At 36.1% G+C, this 24101-nt stretch overlaps 1 protein-coding gene across 8 annotated transcripts in view; it reads right to left on the bottom strand.

Moving 5' to 3' along the window:
* Positions 1-24101, bottom strand: part of CNTN5 (contactin 5) — a 620272-nt gene that overhangs the window by 217654 nt on the left and 378517 nt on the right. For all 8 annotated transcript variants that reach the window (XM_032099222.1, XM_032099223.1, XM_032099228.1 and 5 more), the window contains 2 exons: positions 15324-15447; positions 9591-9766 (listed from right to left, as the gene is read on the bottom strand). In XM_032099222.1, coding sequence (XP_031955113.1) covers positions 9591-9766; positions 15324-15447 — 300 coding nt within the window. The remainder of the gene's footprint in view (positions 1-9590; positions 9767-15323; positions 15448-24101) is intronic.

Raw genomic sequence — 24101 nt, 5'->3', positions numbered from 1 at the left:
CAGCAGGCTATGGAAGCAAAAAGCATGTTATAGAAGGTACTGAATAAGGACAAGGAAGGCAAGAGAGCTTAGGAGCCTGGAAGTGGGAAATGTGAGACAGAGGAGCTGCAGTCAATTGAGCAAAATGAGTACACTGAGACTAAAATAGAGCTAGAAAGATGCTACTATCATTTTTGATCAAACAGATGCTTTCAGTAAGTAAGGAAACTGCAAATGGGATCAGTAGCCTAATCGATAGGAGGAAAGAGATCAGAAACCAGATGCAGGATTGAGATACGACTGATACAAAGGCTGAGAAAAAGATTGGTCAGAGTGATGAATAGGAGACTGATCAGTTCTGGCTCTGCTAAGCACTTGGGAAAAACAGCTCCCCTTGAGCTCATGTACAATTCCCCACATTACTGGATACTTTACATTAATCTCTCATGTCTTAGTTTTCCATTTATAAAAAAGAGATAGCAATAACTACTCAGTTCACACGAACACTGTAAAAATAAGCATATTAATGTGCATGAAGCATTTAGATGCTGTAATGATGAGCACCATAAAAAGCTTCTGAGGAAATTAATTTCATCTGCATAGTAGGTTTTGAATAGATTGAATTAATGAAGGCAGGGGGCTGGGCACTGAACAAGAGAAAATGGAATACTGTTCAGTAAGTGAGCAGTAATTCTTCTGTGACCTGAAAGAGTCTAGTGGGTCTAAAATGAAAAAAAAAAAAAAAAAGAAAAAAGAAGAAAAAAAAATTTATGTGACAAATCTTTATTTCAGGACTCCAGAATCCAAGGCAAAATTCAGACTCCATAGACAATGATAAATCCTTCATCCTGTAGCTTGGATGTTTGACCTGGCAACTCTAATAAAATTTACTGTGAGATTTAATGTGTAGTTAGACACACAGTATATAAATTCCTGACTTAATACATTTTGTTTTAATTAGTGCGGTAGGTGTGTGGGTGGGCTCAGGATTTACATATTTATAGAATCCTGAGGACATTTTTGCATATTTCTATGCTTGATGAGATATAGGGCTGAAACCTAATTAAAAGGCTTGTTTGGGGGATTTTTATTGTTTAGCTCGGTGTGTGTGGGTGTGTGGGTGTGTTTGTATATGGAGACAGGTTACAGTACATTTTATAGGATTTGCTTCTTTTTAAAATATATACCATGTTCTATGAAAGCAACTTCTAACATCTGACATTTAAAACCAGTACAAAAGAAATTGTAAACTGCTGGCTGCTGATGGCAAGCATAGTACAACTACCCAACCTCACAGAATTTAAGACTATCATGTTACAGTACTTGACATTATCATCACATGGTGGTCATCTGAAAAAGCTTTTGATATGATCGTTGTCACTGTTGAGAATTTATTTTTGGAAATTATTTTGATTTTGTTCTCAAAATAATTACAAGAAATTATAAACAAATCAACAGTTATATTACCAGGTTCATGATTTTGAATGCAAAACATTATAAATAAAATATATAATTATTCATTTGATAATACAACTTCCATCTTGACATCTTGGCAACTTGAGGAGATTTAATTAATAGTTGTGCCGTGAACACTAATGAAAGTATCAAGAAGGACAAAAGACAATTTGTCCTTGGAATTGCACACTCTTGTGAAGTCTAGTCACTGAAGTACTAAGTTTCATGAATAGAACTCATGGATATTGGAACTAGTTTGTTTAAAGTGTGGATTGACTCTTACATTCTTGTCTTCTCCCATTCCCAAAGTGAATGCCTGATTTTCTGTTACTGGTATCTCATGCTTCATATGAAAACAGATGTATAAGCTGCTCTGTCCTTCTAGAAAACCAAAGGTGGCCATTGAAGTTGGGGTCATATATAAATTAACTGTAATTCTATCCCACCATCTTTTCTTTTTAATTTTTAGTAATCTAACAAAAAAAATTATCTGTATTATTTTTCATTTCCTTTGTCAGGCAAACTTGACTTCTAATTCTCATTTTGTCCATGTGTTTCACAGCCTTCCAGATGTTTTCCTTGATGATCAATCTCCTTCATTTATTGTAGGCTTCTATTAAATTTCATACCTCTTATTCAGCGTTATTAACTCAGACAGAACTCAACTCTTTCCTAGAAGTTTTCCTCCCTGAGTTCCAAAGCATCATCAAAAGTGACTTCACTGCTTTTATAAAGAGTGCTATTCCTAAGTCAGCTTAAATGCCCGGTCCACTTCTCTCTTCTTCCCTCCCAAGCTTGTGCTGCTCTTTCTTTTGTACTACCACAGGTAACTGTGCCCCTGCAGAAGAATAACCAGTCAGACAATTTTACTTTTCAATGAGATCAGGAGCCTGATCTGTTTCTCAGGAAAGCCATAATACATCTATGTCAGGATAAAGGAGGGAGAGAAATGAGGGCAGGAATGCCATGGTAGCACTACAGATACCATGCAAGAAATTTCAAGTAAAACTTTTCATTTGAAAGAAGGTACAGTAGCACTCACCACCATATGCCACACCTGGAAGGATGTAAGTAGAGAGATGACACAGTAATTTCCAAAAGTGAATCTGAGCTAGAACTCAGAGGGAAATTTAGAAAGTATTGTCTGGTCTTGGCACAAAATTCTCCTTCAACCTTTTAAAATTTCTTCTTTTTTAGTAATGCTACTCTTAATTACTGTCATCTATATTTAAATGCCAAGTCTAATGATTCATTAGCATGATAGATTAGATTGTGAAAAATAGGTGAGCTAGGTTATGGGCAGGTTAAACACCAGCCTTCCAGTCCTGCAGAGAAATGCACAGCGCTAAAATGAGAAGTCTGTAGATGTACTATGCATCTTTAAATGATTGCAGTAATTACATTTCAAACTGTGCTTCTCTACATGACTGACTTCTATTAATTCTTCCAAAGAACAAAAAATATAAAATGTATTGTTTAAAGTACATTTTTAGAGTAAAAGACTAAGCAGAACTTAAACCTCAGAATACTTTTTTTGGCATCAAAACTTATGTAGCAATAAATGAACTTGACAAGATTAATAAATCTCATTTCCATTTGAATACTTGGAAATAATCATAACTTTTTTGGTGTTTGCTGGATATGAGGATCAATGAGATTGAAGTTATGCCTATGTGCAATTCAAATGGAATGAGATAATATATGTTGCTCAATGGAGAACATCCAGAACTGATACCCCTTTCTGAAGCTAGTAACTTATTCTAATGACTATCAAATCTGCACTGTATTGATGTCTGTAATCTGGGATCTGACCTCAGCTTTTCACACTGCCTTCATTTTAGTACTTTCATGCAAAAGGATAAATGTTAATTCTAAATAAGAAAAAAATATTTTCTGCATTAGAGCTTCCTGCATTTTGTTTCTTGATGTTGTCAAAATGTCCCTCTCAGGCTGAGGTCATATATGATTTCATCACAGAAAATTCAAGTGGTTGAAGTTAAGGAATGAGTGAGTTGTTTGTAAGGACAAAGAGGAACCAACTTCTTTTGGGAGAACAAGGAAAGTCTAATATCAGGAGAACAAAGAAAGTCTAATAACATTTTATCTATACTGGTAGAGTGAAAGGTATCAAGAAATAATCTCCTGCACTGGATTTTCATCATGGACAGTGTCACTGTGTTGGAAGAGTCCACAGGACTCTTTGGTGGGACCACAACCTTCTGCAAGACAATTCTTGTCACATTTTGGGTGTTAGCAGAATTGACTAGGGGCTGCTCTCAGAGTTTAGAAGTACTCCATGTCTTAAAAGGTAAAACAGTTTAGAATTATGGATGTGGACCTTTCCATATGATTTGCTCTCAGTGCTAGGGAACGCTTATTTTACTAGCATAATGAGCCCCTTTTGGAACTCACAGGATACTGTTTTGAGACAACAGATAGAAGATAAAAATTTCTCCACTGTCCTCTTTTCTTGATGAAAAAACATACCTGCTTTTGTAGACAGGAAAGGATTGGGTTTCCTTGGCTCTTTAAAGTGATCTAATGGAGAGGCAAGGTAGTTGGTCTTTAAATGCTGATGTAGTAATCGAAAAATGGAAATTGACTGCAACTTCCAGACAGCTTCAAAAGCAGAACTAAAGGGACAGAAACAGAGAGCAGGTCTACCAGAGCAGATCTTAATGCTATTACAGACAAGTCACTGTTGATAGGGTCAGGAGACCATTTCTGAAGACCTGCTGTGGAAGGGGAGTTCCAGAAGACAAGCAGTATATTTTTCCCAAAGCTTTCACTGGATAGCACTCCCGAATACAGTTGAAATCCCAGAAGGTTTACTGTTTGGCAATAGTAAGTGATTTGTTTGGAAATTTGAACAAGATAAAGATTCATTAATTTTGCCATTTTTTTCAGAAAGAGTGGATGCTGTCTTCACAGTTTTAGGTGACCTGCTTATTTTATTTATTTTTCCATACTTGCTTTCAGACTTGGATCCACCTATGTAAAGCAAGGTTGATGGCAAATTTTCATTGAGGATTCACCACAGCCACAGAAGAGAACAAAGATCTACCTTTTCCAACATGAGTGCTTTGAGAAAAGCTGCTTAAAAGGAGTTATAATGAGTTCTGCGATTTTTAAGTAATAAAGTTTATTATTCTAAGGTATTTATTCACTTTAAGAAGAAAGGATCAAGAAATTAATGACAGAAAGCTTAATTAACCTATTACGTGTCTATCATGATGACATTGGCAACAAATCCATACAGATTGTTTCAAATCTTGCTTTAGGAAGCCTCATGTTTTTTAAGAACATACATCACCCCATCAACTTCAAAAGGATTATGCTTTAAGATGAAATGTGTTTTTAGACTAGAGCCAAAGTTCTTAGCATTTTGCACCATTGAACTGTTATATATGTCGAATATTTCTATAAACAACAAAGTAGGTATCACCACAGCTAAAATTCAAATAGTTTCATTTTTCCAGACTTCGAATTTGACTAAAAACTTGGTTTTTTTCAACATTTTTATATGAAAAATATATATCTTTCAGTTAATTTTTTTTTTCTGATCCTCTTAACAAAAGAAAGGGCTAAATTTGCAGAATTTTAAAGTAGATATGTGCAAGTGCTTTGAACATTTATGTGGGAAACTGGCTGGAAACAACATCTGAAACAACAGCTGAAACTGTTAGTAGAGTTTGACAAATTCCCATTCATTTCAGATTCAGTGAATCTGATACTCTTTAATTAATAAATTATTTATGAATAAAATGCAAACAGCTCTACACACAATTTACTTTTTCTGGCATTTACATGCGGTTTTCAGGTGTCTTTTAAGCATATATTTTCTTAAAATGGCATGTTGAGATAATGAAGAAAATAATCCAAAAATTTTGTAGTGCAAGTCACTGTTGCAGCTGTAGCTACTTTTAACATAGCAACATTCTTCATGCTGCTGTGATGCTTTCAGAGCAAAGCAGTGACAAACTTAAAAGTGTGTTACAGGATGATCAGGGACATATTTGAAAATGAAAGTATAACTACTTGTATTTTGATTTCTTTTCTCACTTCAGTTATCACTTTTCATTTATAGTACCTAAAACTGTTTAGATTGATATGATTTAGAAGAAAATGTTGCTATTGTAATATCGTTTTGCAATTCTGCATCTTCTGAAATGAACATGAGAAACAAAGGTTTTTCTCATGTTTAGAAGGTTTAAATAAATCAACTTCTAAAAAATTAATGCGAGGAAATTATGAAATATACCCAACAATGTGTCCAGGGAGCATGATGGCAAGAAGGAAACATAGATCACTAAGCTCATTTCTTAGTAGGTGAAGTCAATTAAAAGGCTGACAGAAGTGTGCTGTGATGGAATGGGCAGTGCACAGGCTGTCTCCTCAGAAAACTGTTGATTTGTATGTCTACATCATGAGTGACTTCTTATTCTGTACATCACTGGACAGTTATTGTGGATCATCCATTAGAAAAGGACATTGAAATTGTGTCTAATCAATACTCTTCTCCGTAGATTAAAGGAAAAAATAGATTTAGTAAGAGAAAAAAGGAAATGATGCAAAGAAGCCAGTGACAATTAGATTAATAATATTGCAGTGAGGAGTTCTATAAATGACAGGTGAGTAGTTGTTTTCCCCTACCACTTCTTCAGGTTTCTAGCCCAGGCTGTAAATATCACTGAGATGGTAGGCTTGTGAAAGGCTGAATGACCCACAGATAAAGGCCAGCAATTTTGTTTTGTAACCTAATGGAATATAGAGATTGTACATGTGGCAAAGGTAAGCACAAAATACATCCACTGTGGTAGCCAAAGTTGTAGGACACTGTTCCAAAGAGAAGCTGTGGAACCACATACAAATATATGCAGTTGTTTTGCACTAAGGCAGGTAGATTTAGTCAAGCTGAAACCTATATTTTTTCAATTTTGCATCAGGTTATGTTTTTATTGAAAAAATATTCTTCTAATTTCATTTACAGCATGAGATACTTTTTCTTCTTTTTTTATTTTTGCTTGCTTTCTTAAAATAGTATAAGCCAGCACAACCTTGGGCATGAGACATCATAGGAAATGCAAAAAAGAAAAAAAGAGAGACCTTTGATTGAGTTTAAATCTTCATAAGTATTTGATGTGGTAGTTTAAAATTTCAAGCAGACCTTTAACTGCACATAACTGGTCTTCAGCTTTACTCCATTAAAAAAACCAGTGATAGAGTGGGTTATTTCAAGTATTATGTCTAAACATATACAGAATAATGTTCACTTTATATGTCTTTCTCTTTCAAACCCAAAGAAATTGCGTAAGTACTTCAAAGTCCTATTTTAACTGTGCACACATATACAAACATTATAGTACATGAACATTTATATTTGCAATGCATCTCCAATGCTGAACTACATGATAATAACCATAGCAACTGGGTTTTTGGCCATGGAATTGTGAGAGAACTAAGAGTCAGTGGCACACACATGCTCTCCTATTTCAGGTTTCATGATATTTTTGCATAGACACCTTATAGTATGTGCTTTTTCCATAAGATGATGTCAAAGGCCTTGGTTAATGGTGCCTGTTGTTCCCTTTTGGGCTGCATGCCATTTCTCTTTTTAATTAGAAGAATTTTCAAGTTGCAAAGTTATAACTATTTTCCACAGAGGTACAACCCATGCATATAAACAAATCCATGAGCTTAATTTTTTGGGTTTTTTCCTGTGAAAGTGGTAGGTTTCTAAGCTTTTGGAATCCATGGTTTTCAGCAAAGAAAGGGAAAGTGAACGCCATTATGAGTAGCTCTACATCTCATAGTCAGAAATGCTTTGATTTATCCTTGGGATTATAGATTACCATTGAAGCCATTAGAGCCCAGTAAAACTGCAGAGCACCAATTACTTTAATTACTTTAAGGTTAGAACCTTTCCTTAAAAAATCTATTTCAATGCTTTACTTTCTGTCTTATTGAAAACAGCTGGAGACATGCAGGCCAGCTATTAACAAGCAATACTTCACTATAAAGGTGGTGAGGCACTGGGAAAGGTGGCCCTTGGATCTGACTTACAACTTTTCAGTGATACATGCTTTTGATATGGTAGTATGAGTTTACATTGTGGTGACATCATTAAACATTAATTAATTTAAACAACATTAAAATCTGAGTTGTTGCATAATGCAAATATTTTTTCAACATGAACACCAATCATTTAAGGTCAGGGAATTGAAGAAGTATTAAATCAAGAGTGGAAGAGAGAGGGTCATGCTACATTGAAATTGAGCTACAAATACACATTGAACTTGAAATTGCTCTTCTCACAAACTTCTAAAAGAATTTCAACCAGTTATTAGTCTATTATTTAAAAAAGATTTTCATGTCCTTATAGCAGCCCTTTCTCTCTTGCAAGTCCTGCAGCATTATTTACTACACCTCAGCACTCCCAGACAGTGTTCCTCCATTAAACTTTACTGAGAAACTTTCATTACAATTTCCAAATACTTTCATGAACAGAAATCACATTCCAAACATCACAATGTAATAATTTTGATACCTGCAAAAGTAGGTGTGTAAGATAATAGAAACTAAAAAATCCAATGAAAATAAGCCCACTAAACTTAATCTCTTCTTTCTTTCTTTTTTTTTTTACTTTATCTAAATTTATTTTATTGGAGGAGGTAAGATTGTAATTATAAGAACATGGGGGCCTGAATGAACTGTAGATGTAGCTATTGAAACTCATAGGCCTTCTGCTGTTTGAGATCAAGCTCTCACTTTCCCTGTATTATTATTTTTTTTTTTTTCAATTGGAGGTTGAATGGGCACCTCTTAGACTTACTCTTTCAGAACAGAAATCTGAGCTTCAGACACCTGGAACTATGTATATTTACCATTTTTTGGGTTCTCTAAACAAGAGATTTGTTGCAGGGTAGTTTTCTTGTCTAAACGATAAAATGCAGCAGAATTTTCTCAAAAGCTCCATTTAAGACTGAGGTCCAGTAATACTGTGATACTCTTGTGATGCTTAGAGTTTTAAACATGCTGCCCTGGCATGAGCAAACTGTGACAAATATCATTATTCCTCCCAGCTCAGAAGCAGGTGGATAGTGCCATGATCTCCTAACAAACACCTTGACAAAATCTGCAGCAGATAAGACTTAAGCAATAGATTTAAGAGGTCTGACTTGACCAGGGAGGGGTGGATTAAGGGAGAATCAGACTTCACACTAGATCTGCTGAGTTCTTGACAACACCAGATGTGTTAGTAGACATGCAGATGGCAACTTCTCCTTAAACCCACTGTTCCAGCTGAAGATCTGCCTCATGTTTCATGGTAATGTCTTATTTTCAGTGGGATCTGAGAAACTAGGATGGACTTCTTTTTGCACCCCTACTCTTAAAAGCCACTCATGGTAAGATTTATCTAGATAAACTAATAAAATGATGTTGGCTGCCTTCCTATAAAGTGCTTAAGGGAAATTAGGGTTGGAGGGTAAATCCTGGCCCAGTTCTTCCTGCTAGTACGTTTGAAAAAGAGTATGCTATTGATAGACCATAGCATTTACTTGGGATTATGAGCTGTTGATAGCTTCTGAAAAGTATATTGTAGTGAAAAATTTCAAAAGCTAAGACAATTTTGGTTTCCATAATGACCGTAAAAAACCCCTTCAGTTTCATAATGTATGAAAGTACATTGGATATGTATGCAAAAACACAGACATAAACCATATATATTTATATACATATATATATAAAAAAATATAGAGGTGCAGACTATCCAACAGATATACAGGAACTTTACCCCATTCTATTCCTAAGTTTACTGTTCTTTCTTTCCTGCTGAGAAATGTGGCAAAATGACAGATGTTTCAGGAAACTAGCAATGAGTGAAATACATCACTGCAGAGTATTCGAGTATGCCATTAAAATACAGCATTTGGGATCTGGGACCATGTACTAGAGTTATTTTCCCTGATGGTTCTATTTTTAAAGTAACAAGTCTACAGAAAATCACATTTTCCTGCTAAGTATTTTATTTCTAATTTTGAGATCCTAGCCCAACAATGTCAGTGTCACTTGTATAACATATTCACATTACAATTTAGTGCCTTAACAAGAAATATAAGGTCTGATTTATCAGTATTATAAAAAGTGTTACTCACATGCAAACTGAAGAATGGCTTCTCTGCTTAAAATACTGCCAAACATGTTGGTAGTTAAACATTGATACTGTCCAGAATCTTTCATTTCACTGGGGTTGTTGATGATCAGACTTCCTTCTATTAAACTGAAACGATAATCACTTTCAACGTCGATTTCAGTTCCATTTCGAAGCCATCTTAGGGAAAAAAAAAACCAAAACCTACTTGAGCATTTAATAACTGAGTGAAGGTATTAAGCTTAGTACAGAGAATCTGACAGCTCCAGTTGTAATAATGAGGACAACTATTAAAATATGTCCTGTGCAGGAATCCATTACTCTGGAAAATCTTGAATGGAGGCATTCGACAACATAAGCGAATAAAAAACACAAACAAAACCTGATCTTCAATCTCTGAAGAAAAAGGATATTCTTTGTTTTGCCTATGCTGAGTGAAAAAATGATCTCTTTTTTTCTGGTTTTTTTTTTTTTTTCCCCAAAAAACTAATGTTCATAAAGGCTTAAGACTTGAAAACTGCATAGCAGAGACATCCTTTATGTTAAAAATAGGATTTTTACTGGGCTTATGATAATCAAAGTTTTAATTCATATTCTGTCTTTAAAGCTTTAGGCCTGATGCCTTGAGGTGGCTGCCTAAAAACAGAGACTAGACAAAAATAAGAGAATAAAAGTAGGTATTTATTTGAAGGGCCTTCAAAGGTACACCCTGGGCAGTCAAAAGGCTACCCCCAAGATGGACCCTGGGTCACGGGTTCTTCACACTTTTATAAGCTTGGTCCATTTGCATATGAGTGTTAATTCTCCAATTATAGCCTCAGTTAATGATGTAATTACCCAAAGTTTGCCACCGATCTAGGCTTTAGTTTACTCATTTTGGGGTCTGGTGTCCTTGAAGAGCAAACCTAGAGAGGCTTGTTATGTCTAACCAGCATGAAAGAACAGCAGCTAACAGGCCACACAAAACTTCAGAGTTGCACATTAAACAGTACAGGATTTGAAAAATATAAAAGCTAAAACCTAAGACATCAGGCCCAGCTGAGCTTACAGGTAGCAGAGTTGAGTCTACACTGCATGCAAACAAGCAAGCTTTTTTCTCCCATTCTTTCAGCATTTGATTTGAAATAGAGACACCTCATTTAAATACAGAAGAAAGAAGAGCAAGACCTGTGAAGAGCAGGGAGGTAGATTGATGTACATAGGCTGTTATGCAGTATAGGATTTTGGCAACAGACAAAGGCAAAATAATATCAGCTGAATCAGTATACACAAAATTCAAAGACTGGAAGAGAAGACAGGAGTTAACTGGTGTGTGGCCAAGGGCAGATCCGGGCAGCTACTAGGTACATGGAAACTAAGATCAAATAAACAGTCTGAATAGGGAATGCTAAGTTAGGGAGGTGTTTGAGAGTGAAATGAGAAGCCTGAGCAGTAAAGCCAAGGATGGGAGTAAAGATAAGATGGAAAGGGCCAGGCTGTAGGAAAGTGGAAGTATCCCAACTCAGGCAAAGTTTTGAATAATTCCTGAATGAACACTTATTTTTCTGAGGTTTCAGAATTAACCTAAGTGTCCCATAATTTTTCAGTTGTGCAAGTTGTTTTATGGGTCCCAGATATTGTCTGCCAAAAAGCCTCAGCCCCTCATTCATCTCAAAAGATTGAAGCAACAAACTCTGTAATAGTCCACTGGCTGCAAGAGAAAATATTTTTTGTGGTAGATTAATAGACTTTGGCAGTCTGGAATAGCCTCATATATGTGTGTGTGTGTGTTTGCAGTTTCTGAATTAAAGAATAACATCCACATATGAAGACTTTTAAATCTGCTTTTTTGTCAAAGTGTAATTACATGAAATTTTAAGAAGAATGCGAAGAAGAGCAGTGTAAACAGATATGGTGCAATTATTATAATGCCCAGATATTTCATTACTCTTTCGCTGTCATTCTGCAGCTTCAAAGTTGGCTTGGGAAATTTCCAGGAACTTGCAAGCTTTGCCAGAGATCAGCAAAGACTGGAAGAACCTGGCAACACTTAAACTCCAGACACAACTTTAACACAGCAAAATGATTATCAATTCACCCTATCTTGTTAGCATTCATGGTGAATGAGGTACAGCCAGCAATTTTAGCCACTGTAGCTGTGACTATTTCTTAATCCAAAGGTCAGAATTGTCAGAATTTAGATGAACTGTGAATCTACTATTTGTTCCTTCTTTTCACAATTGGACTTTTGATTGCAGAGCACCTCAGCTTCATTTAATGTAAGAAAGGAGACATCATTGACAATTTATTAATATTTTAAAGAGTATTGAGGAAAGCTTGGTAGGATTACTACAATTTTAGGTAGATTCATACGTAGAAGAGCTAAAAAGGAAAGGAATTTTTAATCTTGAACAATTGATTAGTTATTTGATATTTTGAATGAAATCATAAAAAAGTTAACATTTTATGCATATATCCTTGTCTATATATGTGAAATAAAAATGTAAAAATAATTGATCTTGAAATGAAAGGAAATTTAAACAGGGAAAATGCAAAGAAATGAGTGTTTTGGCATTTCCAAATGAAAACTACCACAAAATTGAGCTTAATTAGCTTTTTTTCCTTAGTTTCATTTTCAGTTAAGTTCAATGCAAAAATATGTTCTTTGAATTTTATCTCTTGAATTTCTTTGAATGATTTACTTTGGATCTTGATAACTACCTGCCTCTTTATCTTGGGATCCTTCCTGAGTGATTGTATTCCCCTCATATAATCTACGCACATTATAGGAAAAACAAAATTGAATCAGGTGACTTTTTTCTTGGTACCCTGACTGATCTGGAAGGACTGAACCCAAAATATAGCAGTTCCAAGGACATAGATTGTTAGGAAAATTCAGATGCATTTTTTCTTGAAGAAAAGTGACTGATAACATTTCAAAATACTATAATTTGGCTTCAGAAGACAAAAAATAATTCTTAGAAAACTTTTTCAACTGCCTTTTCTAACAGGAAATGATACTGACAAAAAATTGCTACCCAGTGTATGTGGGGCCTAAGTAAAATCGTACATGAAGTGTTTCACAATCAGGGAAAGCCGTGTAGTGAAGTGGCATCTCAGGGAATTCAACACCTGCTTGTAGCTCAGTAACACTGGTGACCTGTGAGATCGCACAGGAAGTTTGTGAATGTCTGAATTCCTCATTGAGGGGATCACAGTTATCTTCTTCATTGTACTGGTCCTGACTTGTGATGCTAAACTATGATTTGCAGAAATGCTAAGCAAACAGAATCAGTTTATCTCAGGGAGTTATCCCCTAAATCTATGCATCAAAATACCTTAATGGCTGAAACTCAAAAAATTAAAAATTTTTATTTCAGGGTAGAGCTTGGACAAGGGGAAATAAAGCACTTTGAAAGGAAGAACAACATCTGAAATTATGTGAGAATTACCCATTTTGTTAAAACAAAGTAATGTCCCTGAAAAAAAGAGAATTTGTTAACAGGTTATGAACACTGTGTCATGAATTACACAGACTAAAGAAATTAATTTAAAAGGCAGTGGAAACACTGATATTTTTGAGTGCTTTAAAGGTTCTTTTAATATAACTTTAAATAATGTAACTTTAAATAAAGTTTTACTGCGCTTTGGTTTTGGCTGAAAATAATTCTTAGCAGCAAAGGCCTCAGAGCACACGTAAATAAAGATTTCTATTGTCCAGTCCAGCTGGACAGGTTTTTTGGTAGTGTGGCTGGGCAGTGGCATATATAAAATGTTGTAAATCTGTAGATCTTTTGAGAATAAATTCCCTCTACATTTGTCCTGAAGAATAGGATCTTCCTCAGAGAGTAATTTTTACCTCTTTTCCCTCCCTTGAATGGTAGTGTGCATTGTAAATGCTGTGCAGCCAAGTGGCAGCAATAGAAGGAGAAGTTAAACTGTGCTGTTTGAATTAGGCCTTTCAGGTTAAATCTCTTCTTGCATGAGCAACAGTCAGGAAAGTTTCTTTATGAGGCTGCTGAAACCAATTAATCTCTGGAGAACTGAAGAAATAGGTATCACAAAATTATAAACCAGCCCAGGTTGGAACGGATGATAAACGATCATTTGCTCCAGTCTTATGTGGAAAATGGAGCCTAGATGAGATAATCAAGCATCTTGTTCATTTGCATCTTGAAAACCTTCACTGATTACTGAGGAGTATGAAACCATGTTGCCTCTTGCCTTCTCCATGTGGCTCCTTGTGACAAGAGACCCCTATCCTCTTTGTAGTCACCCTTTAAAATATGCTGAAAGTCTGTATTTGTTGATTGCATTCTGCTGGGAAAACACAAAAAAAAGTTGGACAAAGAAAGAAAGGAGCTGGCATAGGTTCTCCATAGACAAAATTTCTACAAGAATAATGATGTCTGGGAGACCTGAATGTAGGACTCTCCTTTGGGGGGGAATTTGTGCCTTTTCCCCATGGTCACACTCTATGTTTAATGGACTGACAGCACTTTTACAATGTGTGGAACTAATAGACTTTTTTTCTTTTTTTTATTAACAAATCACCAGTAATTAGCAGAAATTACACAAGGAATGTCAGTAAAGAAGCAAGCAAGATAGCTTCTGTACCACATAGTGAGGAATTAATGCTATTCCGGTTTGAAGAATTTCTGGATATTCATTTCTAATCCCATGTTACATGTATTAGTCATGCCTGTGCTGTTTGGAGAGGCTGTGTCACGTGCCAGATCCACTTAATGAGTCCATATATTGCAAAGAGGCAGATTGAGTACTGTTGTGGTGGGGGTGTCTATGGGTGATACTGATTCTGAATTTCTTCAAGTTATAGAAATGCAAGTGTTGTGATTCAAATAACTCTAAGGAAAATTCAACCAGAATTCTGAAGAATCCACAAGTCAAATAAGGGTAAAAGGCAAAAGACAAAACGGAGAACTGATGGTTGCCACCTATGACAAAACACAGTAAGAGTCTTTATGTTCCCTTTTTAATTGCAGAATGACTCTATGAGGAAAGATTAAAAGTATATGGAAAAAATAACCAACCATATGTTCCCCGAGCCCTCTTACATCACTTGTAATTTGCATAAAATATGAGCAGAGACAGATACAGCAAATGGGTAAGGTGACTGCAACATACTGTTACCACCTGTAAGTGTGCACCATCAATAAACTGCACTCTGAGGCTCACAGGTATGTCATCACAGGTCTGAATAATAGATAACTGTGGCATACAAGTCTGTATGGAAAAATAAGCAACAGGTGATAGTTGCATGGGAATAAAATGGTAGACTTGTGCATGAAAAAACACCAGATTTGGCTCAACCATAGTATCTTGTAGTGCAAAGTCATGTCATTTAATGTACCTATACTTTGCTGCTTTCCCTATATATTGGGATAGTAATTTGTAGCTTTATAGATGCTTCGAAATAAAAAAAAAAAAACAAACAATTAAATATTTTGTTTTTGTCAGTTGTCGCAGTCAATTAACTGGACAAAAGGAATCTCTCCACATGGATAGAAATGATGCAGAGAGCACATAATTTGAAACTTAAAATATTGTTATTCCTTTAATCACTGCCACTTATTCTTCTTGCTTATTCAGAATCAGAAAAAAAACATTCAATCAGGAAAAACATTAGCGTCACAGAGCTGTTTCTGTTGTTTCACACCAAAATGCATTGATTTTCAGAGTAGGATTGCAGTGGCTAATATTCCGAAAACTTAAAAAAATAAAGTTCTAAAACAGGTACCTGTATGTGGGAGTAGGATTTCCACGTGCTTGACAATTCAGAGACACTTTCTTTTCCTCAGAATCAGTCGGAAAAATCATATCATCTGGCTCTTGTACAAACACTGGCCCATAATCAACACTTTCTGTGAAAAAAAGAAGTGTTACAATTTAGGAAAGCTGAAGAAATGTAAATGTGTTATGGATTTTGTAACGTGAGATTAAAGTATGCATAATTGCATTTGCTTTCCTGAGGTTCATATTCCATTAATTCAGATGCTGCATTAAAAAACAATTATTAAAAGAAAAAAAAAAAGATAAAGAAGAAATATAAGAAACATTACTAAGTGAAGACTAAAACACATAGTATGATTTAAATGTTTGTTATGCCTAAGAATGGCTTTCTCATTAGACATGTTTTGGCCTGCAGTCTAGTGAGAAGCTCAAGAGACTTAAGAGGAATTAACTCTGCTTAGAGAGAGCAAGATAAACAAAAATTTTCCTACTGCTTGCAGCAGCTTATGTCACAGAAAAGTAATACACAATTTTCCCCTTTATGTCAAGGAGTTGCTAAGAAAAATCACTTGGAAAATTAATGGCAGTAAATGGTGTCTATTATTAAATAATATATAAGTAAATCTGACATTTCATTTTCCTCCACTGCCTCCTCTAATTTTGGCATGTACCTGCATCTTGATAAGAGTTTACATTTCTGAACTAGAAAAGCTGGATAGACCCATAGAACATATCTATGATTCCAATCCATTCATATGATGAAGTGAGAAGTGAAAGCCTCCAGAAAAGTAAAAGGTCACAAGAAGAGCATTCCTGACCGTGTTGGTCTGAATAACTAAAATTCTCACTGTGCACCAGAAGTCTGTGGAATTTTAATAATTTTAGACTTACTTCAGACTCTTGGATGATTTAAATGCACAGTGCTCTTCATCTTTAAAGCACTAGCCTAAAGATTTGTGTGCAGATAGATAGTGACATTGTCCTGCTACTTTCAATGAAGCAGGGTTTTCTCTGTTGGTTTTAGGGTTTCATATGTTTATGTGATAGACATCCTCCAGTTCTTACTGAGGACAGCACAACACATTAAGCAGTTTATATCATCCTGCTGTATTTGTCCTACCAACAGCAGCTTGAGGTAAAAAAGGTACACCTGGAGACTTAGGGTTTGGTCACTGACTTAAAAATTATTTATTGCATTGTTTTACCAACTCCACACAACTTCAACCACATGTTATGGTTTCACGGTTTTGGGAACTGCAACCTTTATCACACAGCTAACAGCCTCATAAAATTTGGGTAGACAGGAAAAGGTACATGGGGCTCTGAGTCTTGGTAAAGAAAAGAAAGGCTGGGCAGCTGAAAAAGGATGAGAAACGTGGGAGACAGGTCAAAGTATGCTAGTTGTGAGATGCAAATTTCCATGTCTTTAAATTCTTACATTTGGGGTTTCTCAACTCTCTTATCATGCAGTAAAATGATGACTTAAGACCCCATTATGCTTTTCAACCTTTTTAGTGACTACGCACTTACTATACATTTTGTTGTCTTTTTACACTACTATTCAAATGCAGATTTTGAAAATACTTTTATTTTCAGGTGCGTATGTTTCTGCTGAAATAGATTCAAATAATTAGCCTGCAAATTTGTAAAGTCAGCAAATAGCAGCAGCTGCAATTAGTAGTTTCTCTTTCCCATGATTTCTCAGTTTATTAGACCCACTTGTAGGACTGTGCAAAGGATTGTGGATTGCTGTTTAGGTACATTGTTTTGCTTGGGTTTATTGACAGAAATATATGTTCTGGACCAAATATCTGCATTATTAAAAAAAAAAAAACAAACCACAAACAAACCAATCACAATAAGTGATTTCTGATATGTACTTATATTATTGAAGTTAAAATAACTCCAGTAATAAATTTTGAGAAGTGCAGCTTAAAATGCCAGAGGGGCAATGGATTCAGCTGGCAAAATTTATTTTATGAAAGGAAAATATTGATACAAATCCATCGTATGGATTGTTTCTTATAATTTGGTCACCTGCTTCTTGCATTGCACAAAAGAAAAAACTAATGAATGTAGGTGCAAATAAGCAGAACTCATATCAAGCTGGAGTTTAGAAAAACCAAGAATTAATTAATGATAACAAATCTAAATCATGGCTTTAAATTTAAGTGTTATTTCATGCAGATTAGTAAGCATATGGATAGGGTGTATATTAATAAAGATTAATGATTTTGTCTTCTTCCTAGGAGAGACTCCGTAGATAAAATATAATATCGCAGTCTAGGAGTGCTGGAAAGAAAAGAAAAAGATGCAAGGCTAGGTGCAGGACCAGACCATGGCACACTCTCATCCTGTCCCTAAGCCACTCTGACAGAGACTTCTGCAGCTTTTGACAAAGCCATCGACCTTAGGACAAGGGAGCACCTGTGGCCTCAGTTTGCAACACACCATGGTCCCACAGATAGCTGGAGGCTCTCCTCAAGCCACAGACAGGGGAGCAATCCAACCCCTCTGTGTGACCTTGAAAGAAAATTTTCTGATTCATGAACCATTGGCAGGTTCTTCTGCTGTGTGTGGTCTTTTGGGGGAAATATCCCTTACCTTTTCCTTATTGCCCTTATTTTCTTATAATATTTAATGTTTATATCTTTGTACATATGGAGATATAAGCTATATATTTACACACACACACACACACACATTTTTATACTTATGTATGTTTTCTGATGCCTGCAGGGATCCAAAGGCATCAGGTTTCTTTGTACCCATGTTTTATCTAATTGTGACCCATGCTCTTAAACAGGATAGTTCTGTGAGTGTGCATCACAGGATTTGAGCTCCACACCTTATTTTTTCTTTCTAAATTAAGCAAGAACATAAAATTAAATGAATATTTAACATATATGTTAGCATGCATATATTTCAATTTACTATTATAATTTCTCAAGGGAAGTATTTCTGTTCCTTGTGGAGGCTTCTATAAAATAAGATACATAAAACGGGTCGCTTTAAGTGCTATCTTATTTAAGACCAGTGATTTACCACAGAGTCTTGGGAATACAGGTGTGTACTGCAACCAGCAGTGCAACAGCAAGTTTGTGGTCCCCTTACAATTTTAAGTTGCTGTTTTCAACCTAGGCAAGTACTCTCATTAGGATTTACCATTTAAACTGATGTTGTCCAGAAAGGCAAGGATATGGAAAACATTCAAAATATAAGAAAAATCGCTCTTTTAAATTCTTGAATATTCTTCAGAACAGTGCTCCAATATTCTTTGAGTGCCAGTGTTCTCCTTACAGCACTTCTGCACTTAAAAATATATGACTTCTCAGTACTAAGTACTTAAATCTCATGGGAATGAAAACTGGAATCTGTGTCCTGCAACTCAGACAGTAGCCAAAGTGTGGTTTCTCTCTCTTATCTGTAGATATTCTTTCATATTTTCATTCTCTCCCTCAATCACTGATGAAGAAAAAAAATCAGATGTTCTTTAGTTCTTCTTGCTGAGCGATGCAGGTATCATAACAAACTGCAGATGAGAATAAAGTTTCCTGTACTTTAAATCCTGTAGCAACTGAAATAGTGTAATTCCTCAAGAGTGTAATTCCTCAATATGGTAACTCAACAATGCTTTCTTGCCACCATTCTTGATAAAATTCCAGGTCAATTAATACACAGAGAAAATGAATTAATTCTTGGAACCTTGGGAACACAGAGGTGGGCAGGAAAGAAATATGACCCTGTTCAAACCCCTGCATTAGAGCTGCACTGGCACTATTATTTTCAGTGTCTGATAATTCTATGTGCTGTACTTCTAAAGAAGAAAAGAAATGAGGTTATTATAAATGTTTTCTTAAATAAGTACCCTCCAAGATACACGACTGGCTTAATCAGTCATGGAGCCATCTTCTCAGTCTGAGATACTGGTGGGAAGAAACAGCAGACAAGTTATGTAAGGGGATATACTCAGGCAGCCTTTGAATATGGGGGGAGGAAGTATTCCTCCAGGTCTTCTCCCCTTCCTCTGCTCATGTCTCTTTAGAAGCAGTTTTTACAGGACCAGGAAGAATGTTTACTTATTGCTCCATTTTCTGCCCCCATGTTCCAAAGACTTCTTAAACCCATGTGGAGATGGAAGAATTTTCTAAAGAAAAGCTACACAAGGAATGTAAAATGATAGAACTTTTAAAGCAGAATAAAATGAGGGATGACTAACAGACCTTCCATCCTAAAATACAGATGACTCTACTCTGCATACGGGCCCTACTCAGAAAAGTACCTACTTGACACATCACAGACCAAAATACATCCTGATGATCTGACAGTCCTAGGTATTAATACGTTCAGGATACATTAAGAAAGTTGAAGGAGTTATTGATAAGGCTATATATGTTGCTGAAATCTGCATATAAGAAGAAGTAATTAAAATTAACCAAAGCTGTTTCATTTCAAATTGGTCCTACAAAGTGAAAGACACTTTTTGGTAAAGGCGGATCACATTCTGATGCTACTCCTCACTATCAACCTTGGTTTTGATTTTTTTTCTTTACTTTCTTGGTTTAAAGCTTATGCTTATTTTATGAATTTCAGGTGATGACTCTCAAGGATCTTCCCATTACCTTTGTTATCACGGAACTAGACAGTTTAACCTGTTCAATATATTCAGAAAATATTTTAGAAGTATATTCACACTGATTTAAAAGGAAACCTATTCCTTTCTCCCAACAAAAGCTAGAAGATATCTTTTTTTTTTGGTTTAAACACTGAAATAATGTATTAACTTCAGTGCTAATATTTATTTTACAAGTAGGTCCTATGATATAATCTTTCACCTTTACTCCTAAGAAATAAAAAATTGTTATTCATTTTAATATCACTATCATATGTCAAAATATGATATATTTTCAAAATTTCCTTTAATATAATAAAAAAGAAGCCCACAAATTCATCAAGGCAAAATATGTTCCAATGATTAAATCTCTGTGTAACATATTTTCAAATTAACAAAGGTGGCTGAAATTTACAATAAGTGTTTTGCATCTATAGAAGCAGAGACATACATATATATACATACACACATATGCATTTGCAACATATGCATTTCTAAAAAAAAAAAAATTAATTTTTAACCTATGTTTTGGTCAACTTAAAAGCTGAGAAACTTTAAGACTCCTTTTGAGGTAAGTTGAGACTGATACAGGCGCTTCAAGGTATATACATTGATTCTAGTACGCTGCATGCTGGAACACTGTACAGTACATGCATTATTAAGTTAATACTGCAAAGGAGATTAAATTATTTTCTCACATTTTCAGATTTCTCTTTCCTGAAACGTTTATTTGCTTGTTAAGCAAGATAATACCAGTTTTTTCTGTTGCTTGAAATTACTTTCTCTGTTCTGTGGTCTGAAACAAATAAATCTGTTCTGAATTTAGCTTATAATATCTAAACTGATACCATATAAACCAGTTGTCAAATATTTTTAGCAATGGAAAAAAGTTAGTAGTTTGTGTCTATAATTCAGACTGCTAAATGCTAAATCTAGCAGATGGTGGGGTATTAGGAATTCCCATTTTACAAAAATTAGGTTCGAATCTTGTGTATCTTGGGGTTCATTGATTCAAACACTTTCAGTTGTGACACAGACTCTGTTCTTCATTTTCTTCTAAAATACATGAAACCAAAGATGAAAGGACAAAGACAGTCCTTATTCAAGGTTAAGTTCAATTATCTTTACTGCAGCAATTCCAAAAGTTTTTGGAACGGTAAGAAAATATAAGAGTTTGCAGTTTTATGATTCTTCAAGAGTATTTAATGAATAATTCATACTTTCTATTCCATTTTTTAGTCATGACTTTACACATTGATGCAGAGTTTGAAGAGAAGGACTGCACTGCCTTAGCTGCATGTTTACGCTAAATAATTCCAGATAGTTCAAAGTCAGCAGTGAGCTAGAGCATAGTTCTTTTAATTTAAGATATCAGGAACACATGTTGAATTGAAAGTGCAAATGAAATAGCATAAAGTCAGTATAAAAGAACTTTTATTACAAGCCGTGTCAGGTGTTTGAGCATGTCTGCTGGGAAATCATTTGAGAAGTCATTTGAGAACTGGTATAATTCAGCAGCCAATAAAAGCATTTTTGGTTGTTTTTTTTTTTATGGCAAAATTCACTCCTGAATTTATGCCATATATTAGATGGTTGAATTATGCAAATTCTCTATTATAATAATATAAAACATGTTTTCTCTCCTCCTAAAAATGTCATCTTACTTGAAGCAGTTGTGTTTCATTACCACAATGTTGCAGCATTTCCTCACTTGGGAAGCCCTGGATGATAAACATGACCACTGAACCCTACCATCACATAGCAGTTATAGGATGATAACTAGAATATCTTTACTTCAAGACCTGTAAAAACTGAAAAAAACCCCAAAACCCAAAAAATGCCTTGGGGCCAAATCAAACCAAGAAAGTTAGTAAGATAAGCAAGTGGTAATGACAGGTAATTGAAATAGTCACTTTCCCCCAGTTTCTAAATATCAAAGATATTTATTCAGACATTAGGTTGTTAACAGAACTGAGAGAGGTTTAGAAAATAAGCTACATTCAGGTGCCATAACAGATGTGTTCTATTCCTCTTAGATGATGCAGATTATCCTGTTTGGGCCCATGCTGATCATTTCTAAATACTGTCTCATACCTATGCTTGTGCTATGCAGGCACTTCAGATAATCAAGGGCATTTAAAACATTATTCAGGTGACTCAGATTTACCTATTTCTACAAGTTTCTACACAGCTGGATATCCCAAGATCTGTTAGTGTAATAAGTCTCCTAGGACTATTTTATGTAGTCTTTAAAAGAAAGGTGTTCCTCTCTTCTTGGTCAAATACTCTATTCATTAGGCCTTATGAGGTAAGGCCCTTTCACAATTTTGTCTCCGGTCAGTGGTTTTTCACCTGCTCCTGAAAAATTGATGAATCTCAATTGCAGAGCTGCAATGTGGCCCCAGTGTTTTGAGAAGAGTCATAATTGCTGACCTAAATCATATATCATATCTATGATATGATGATCATACCTGAGCTATGATCTCACCACACTTTCTGGAGATGCCCAGGATTTCTTGTACTATATTATTCAAATAGTCTGGTTTTTTTTGCTTTCTTGTTCAGTCTGTAGACATTCATGCTGAAGAAGATAAGGATAACAGACTCTGGTTCTAATACTGGACTTTAACATTAACCTGCCCATATCAGGTTGTCGGAGAGGAGTTATCAGTGTCTGGTGAATGGGGTAAAAACCGAGTTCACTCTAGTCACTGCTTAAAAGAGTATTGCAGTGGAAGGACAAATGTAGAAAGATGCCCCAGTTCCAGAAATGCCATCAAACAGAATTTATCTGCTGACAGGATCAAATTGTTTCTTTTCTAGATCAAACTTAATTCAGGGAACATACTTACAGTTGTGCAGAAGCCATTTTTCTACACAAACACACATGCATACACCATTAACTTTCATTACATGTAAGGTATTTTCCATTGAGAAAATGTAAGACTTTGCCAAGAGGAGCAGTAACCTGTTATCACATTCATGATATTGTCTGAATGTCAATGAACTGCAAATTATTAATCACAAGTCTTTCCTCTTTTACATCCTTAGAATAATATGTTTATGTATCTTCTAATTTCTCCCTCCCTCCCTTTCCTTCCTTCCTTCCTTCCTCCCTCCCTTTCCTTCCTTCCTCCCTCCCTTTCCTTCCTTCCTCCCTCCCTTTCCTTCCTTCCTCCCTCCCTTTCCTTCCTTCCTCCCTCCCTCCCTTTCCTTCCTTCCTCCCTCCCTTTCCTTCCTTCCTCCCTCCCTTTCCTTCCTTCCTCCCTCCCTTTCCTTCCTTCCTCCCTCCCTTTCCTTCCTTCCTCCCTCCCTTTCCTTCCTTCCTCCCTCCCTTTCCTTCCTTCCTCCCTCCCTTTCCTTCCTTCCTCCCTCCCTTTCCTTCCTTCCTCCCTCCCTTTCCTTCCTTCCTCCCTCCCTTTCCTTCCTTCCTCCCTCCCTTTCCTTCCTTCCTCCCTCCCTTTCCTTCCTTCCTCCCTCCCTTTCCTTCCTTCCTCCCTCCCTTTCCTTCCTTCCTCCCTCCCTTTCCTTCCTTCCTCCCTCCCTTTCCTTCCTCCCTCCCTTTCCTTCCTTCCTTCCTTCCTTCCTTCCTTCCTTCCTTCCTTCCTTCCTTCCTTCCTTCCTTCCTTCCTTCCTTCCTTCCTTCCTTCCTTCCTTCCTTCCTTCCTTCCTTCCTTCCTTCCTTCCTTCCTTCCTTCCTTCCTTCCTTCCTTCCTTCCTTCCTTCCTTCCTTCCTTCCTTCCTTCCTTCCTTCCTTCCTTCCTTCCTTCCTTCCTTCCTTCCTTCCTTCCTTCCTTCCTTCCTTCCTTCCTTCCTTCCTTCCTTCCTTCCTTCCTTCCTTCCTTCCTTCCTTCCTTCCTTCCTTCCTTCCTTCCTTCCTTCCTTCCTTCCTTCCTTCCTTCCTTCCTTCCTTCCTTCCTTCCTTCCTTCCTTCCTTCCTTCCTTCCTTCCTTCCTTCCTTCCTTCCTTCCTTCCTTCCTTCCTTCCTTCCTTCCTTCCTTCCTTCCTTCCTTCCTTCCTTCCTTCCTTCCTTCCTTCCTTCCTTCCTTCCTTCCTTCCTTCCTTCCTTCCTTCCTTCCTTCCTTCCTTCCTTCCTTCCTTCCTTCCTTCCTTCCTTCCTTCCTTCCTTCCTTCCTTCCTTCCTTCCTTCCTTCCTTCCTTCCTTCCTTCCTT

The sequence above is a fragment of the Corvus moneduloides genome, chromosome 2, assembly GCF_009650955.1.
Source record: "Corvus moneduloides isolate bCorMon1 chromosome 2, bCorMon1.pri, whole genome shotgun sequence".
In the NCBI taxonomy this organism is placed as follows: domain Eukaryota; kingdom Metazoa; phylum Chordata; class Aves; order Passeriformes; family Corvidae; genus Corvus; species Corvus moneduloides.
This window is presented reverse-complemented; position numbering and strand designations above follow the sequence as displayed.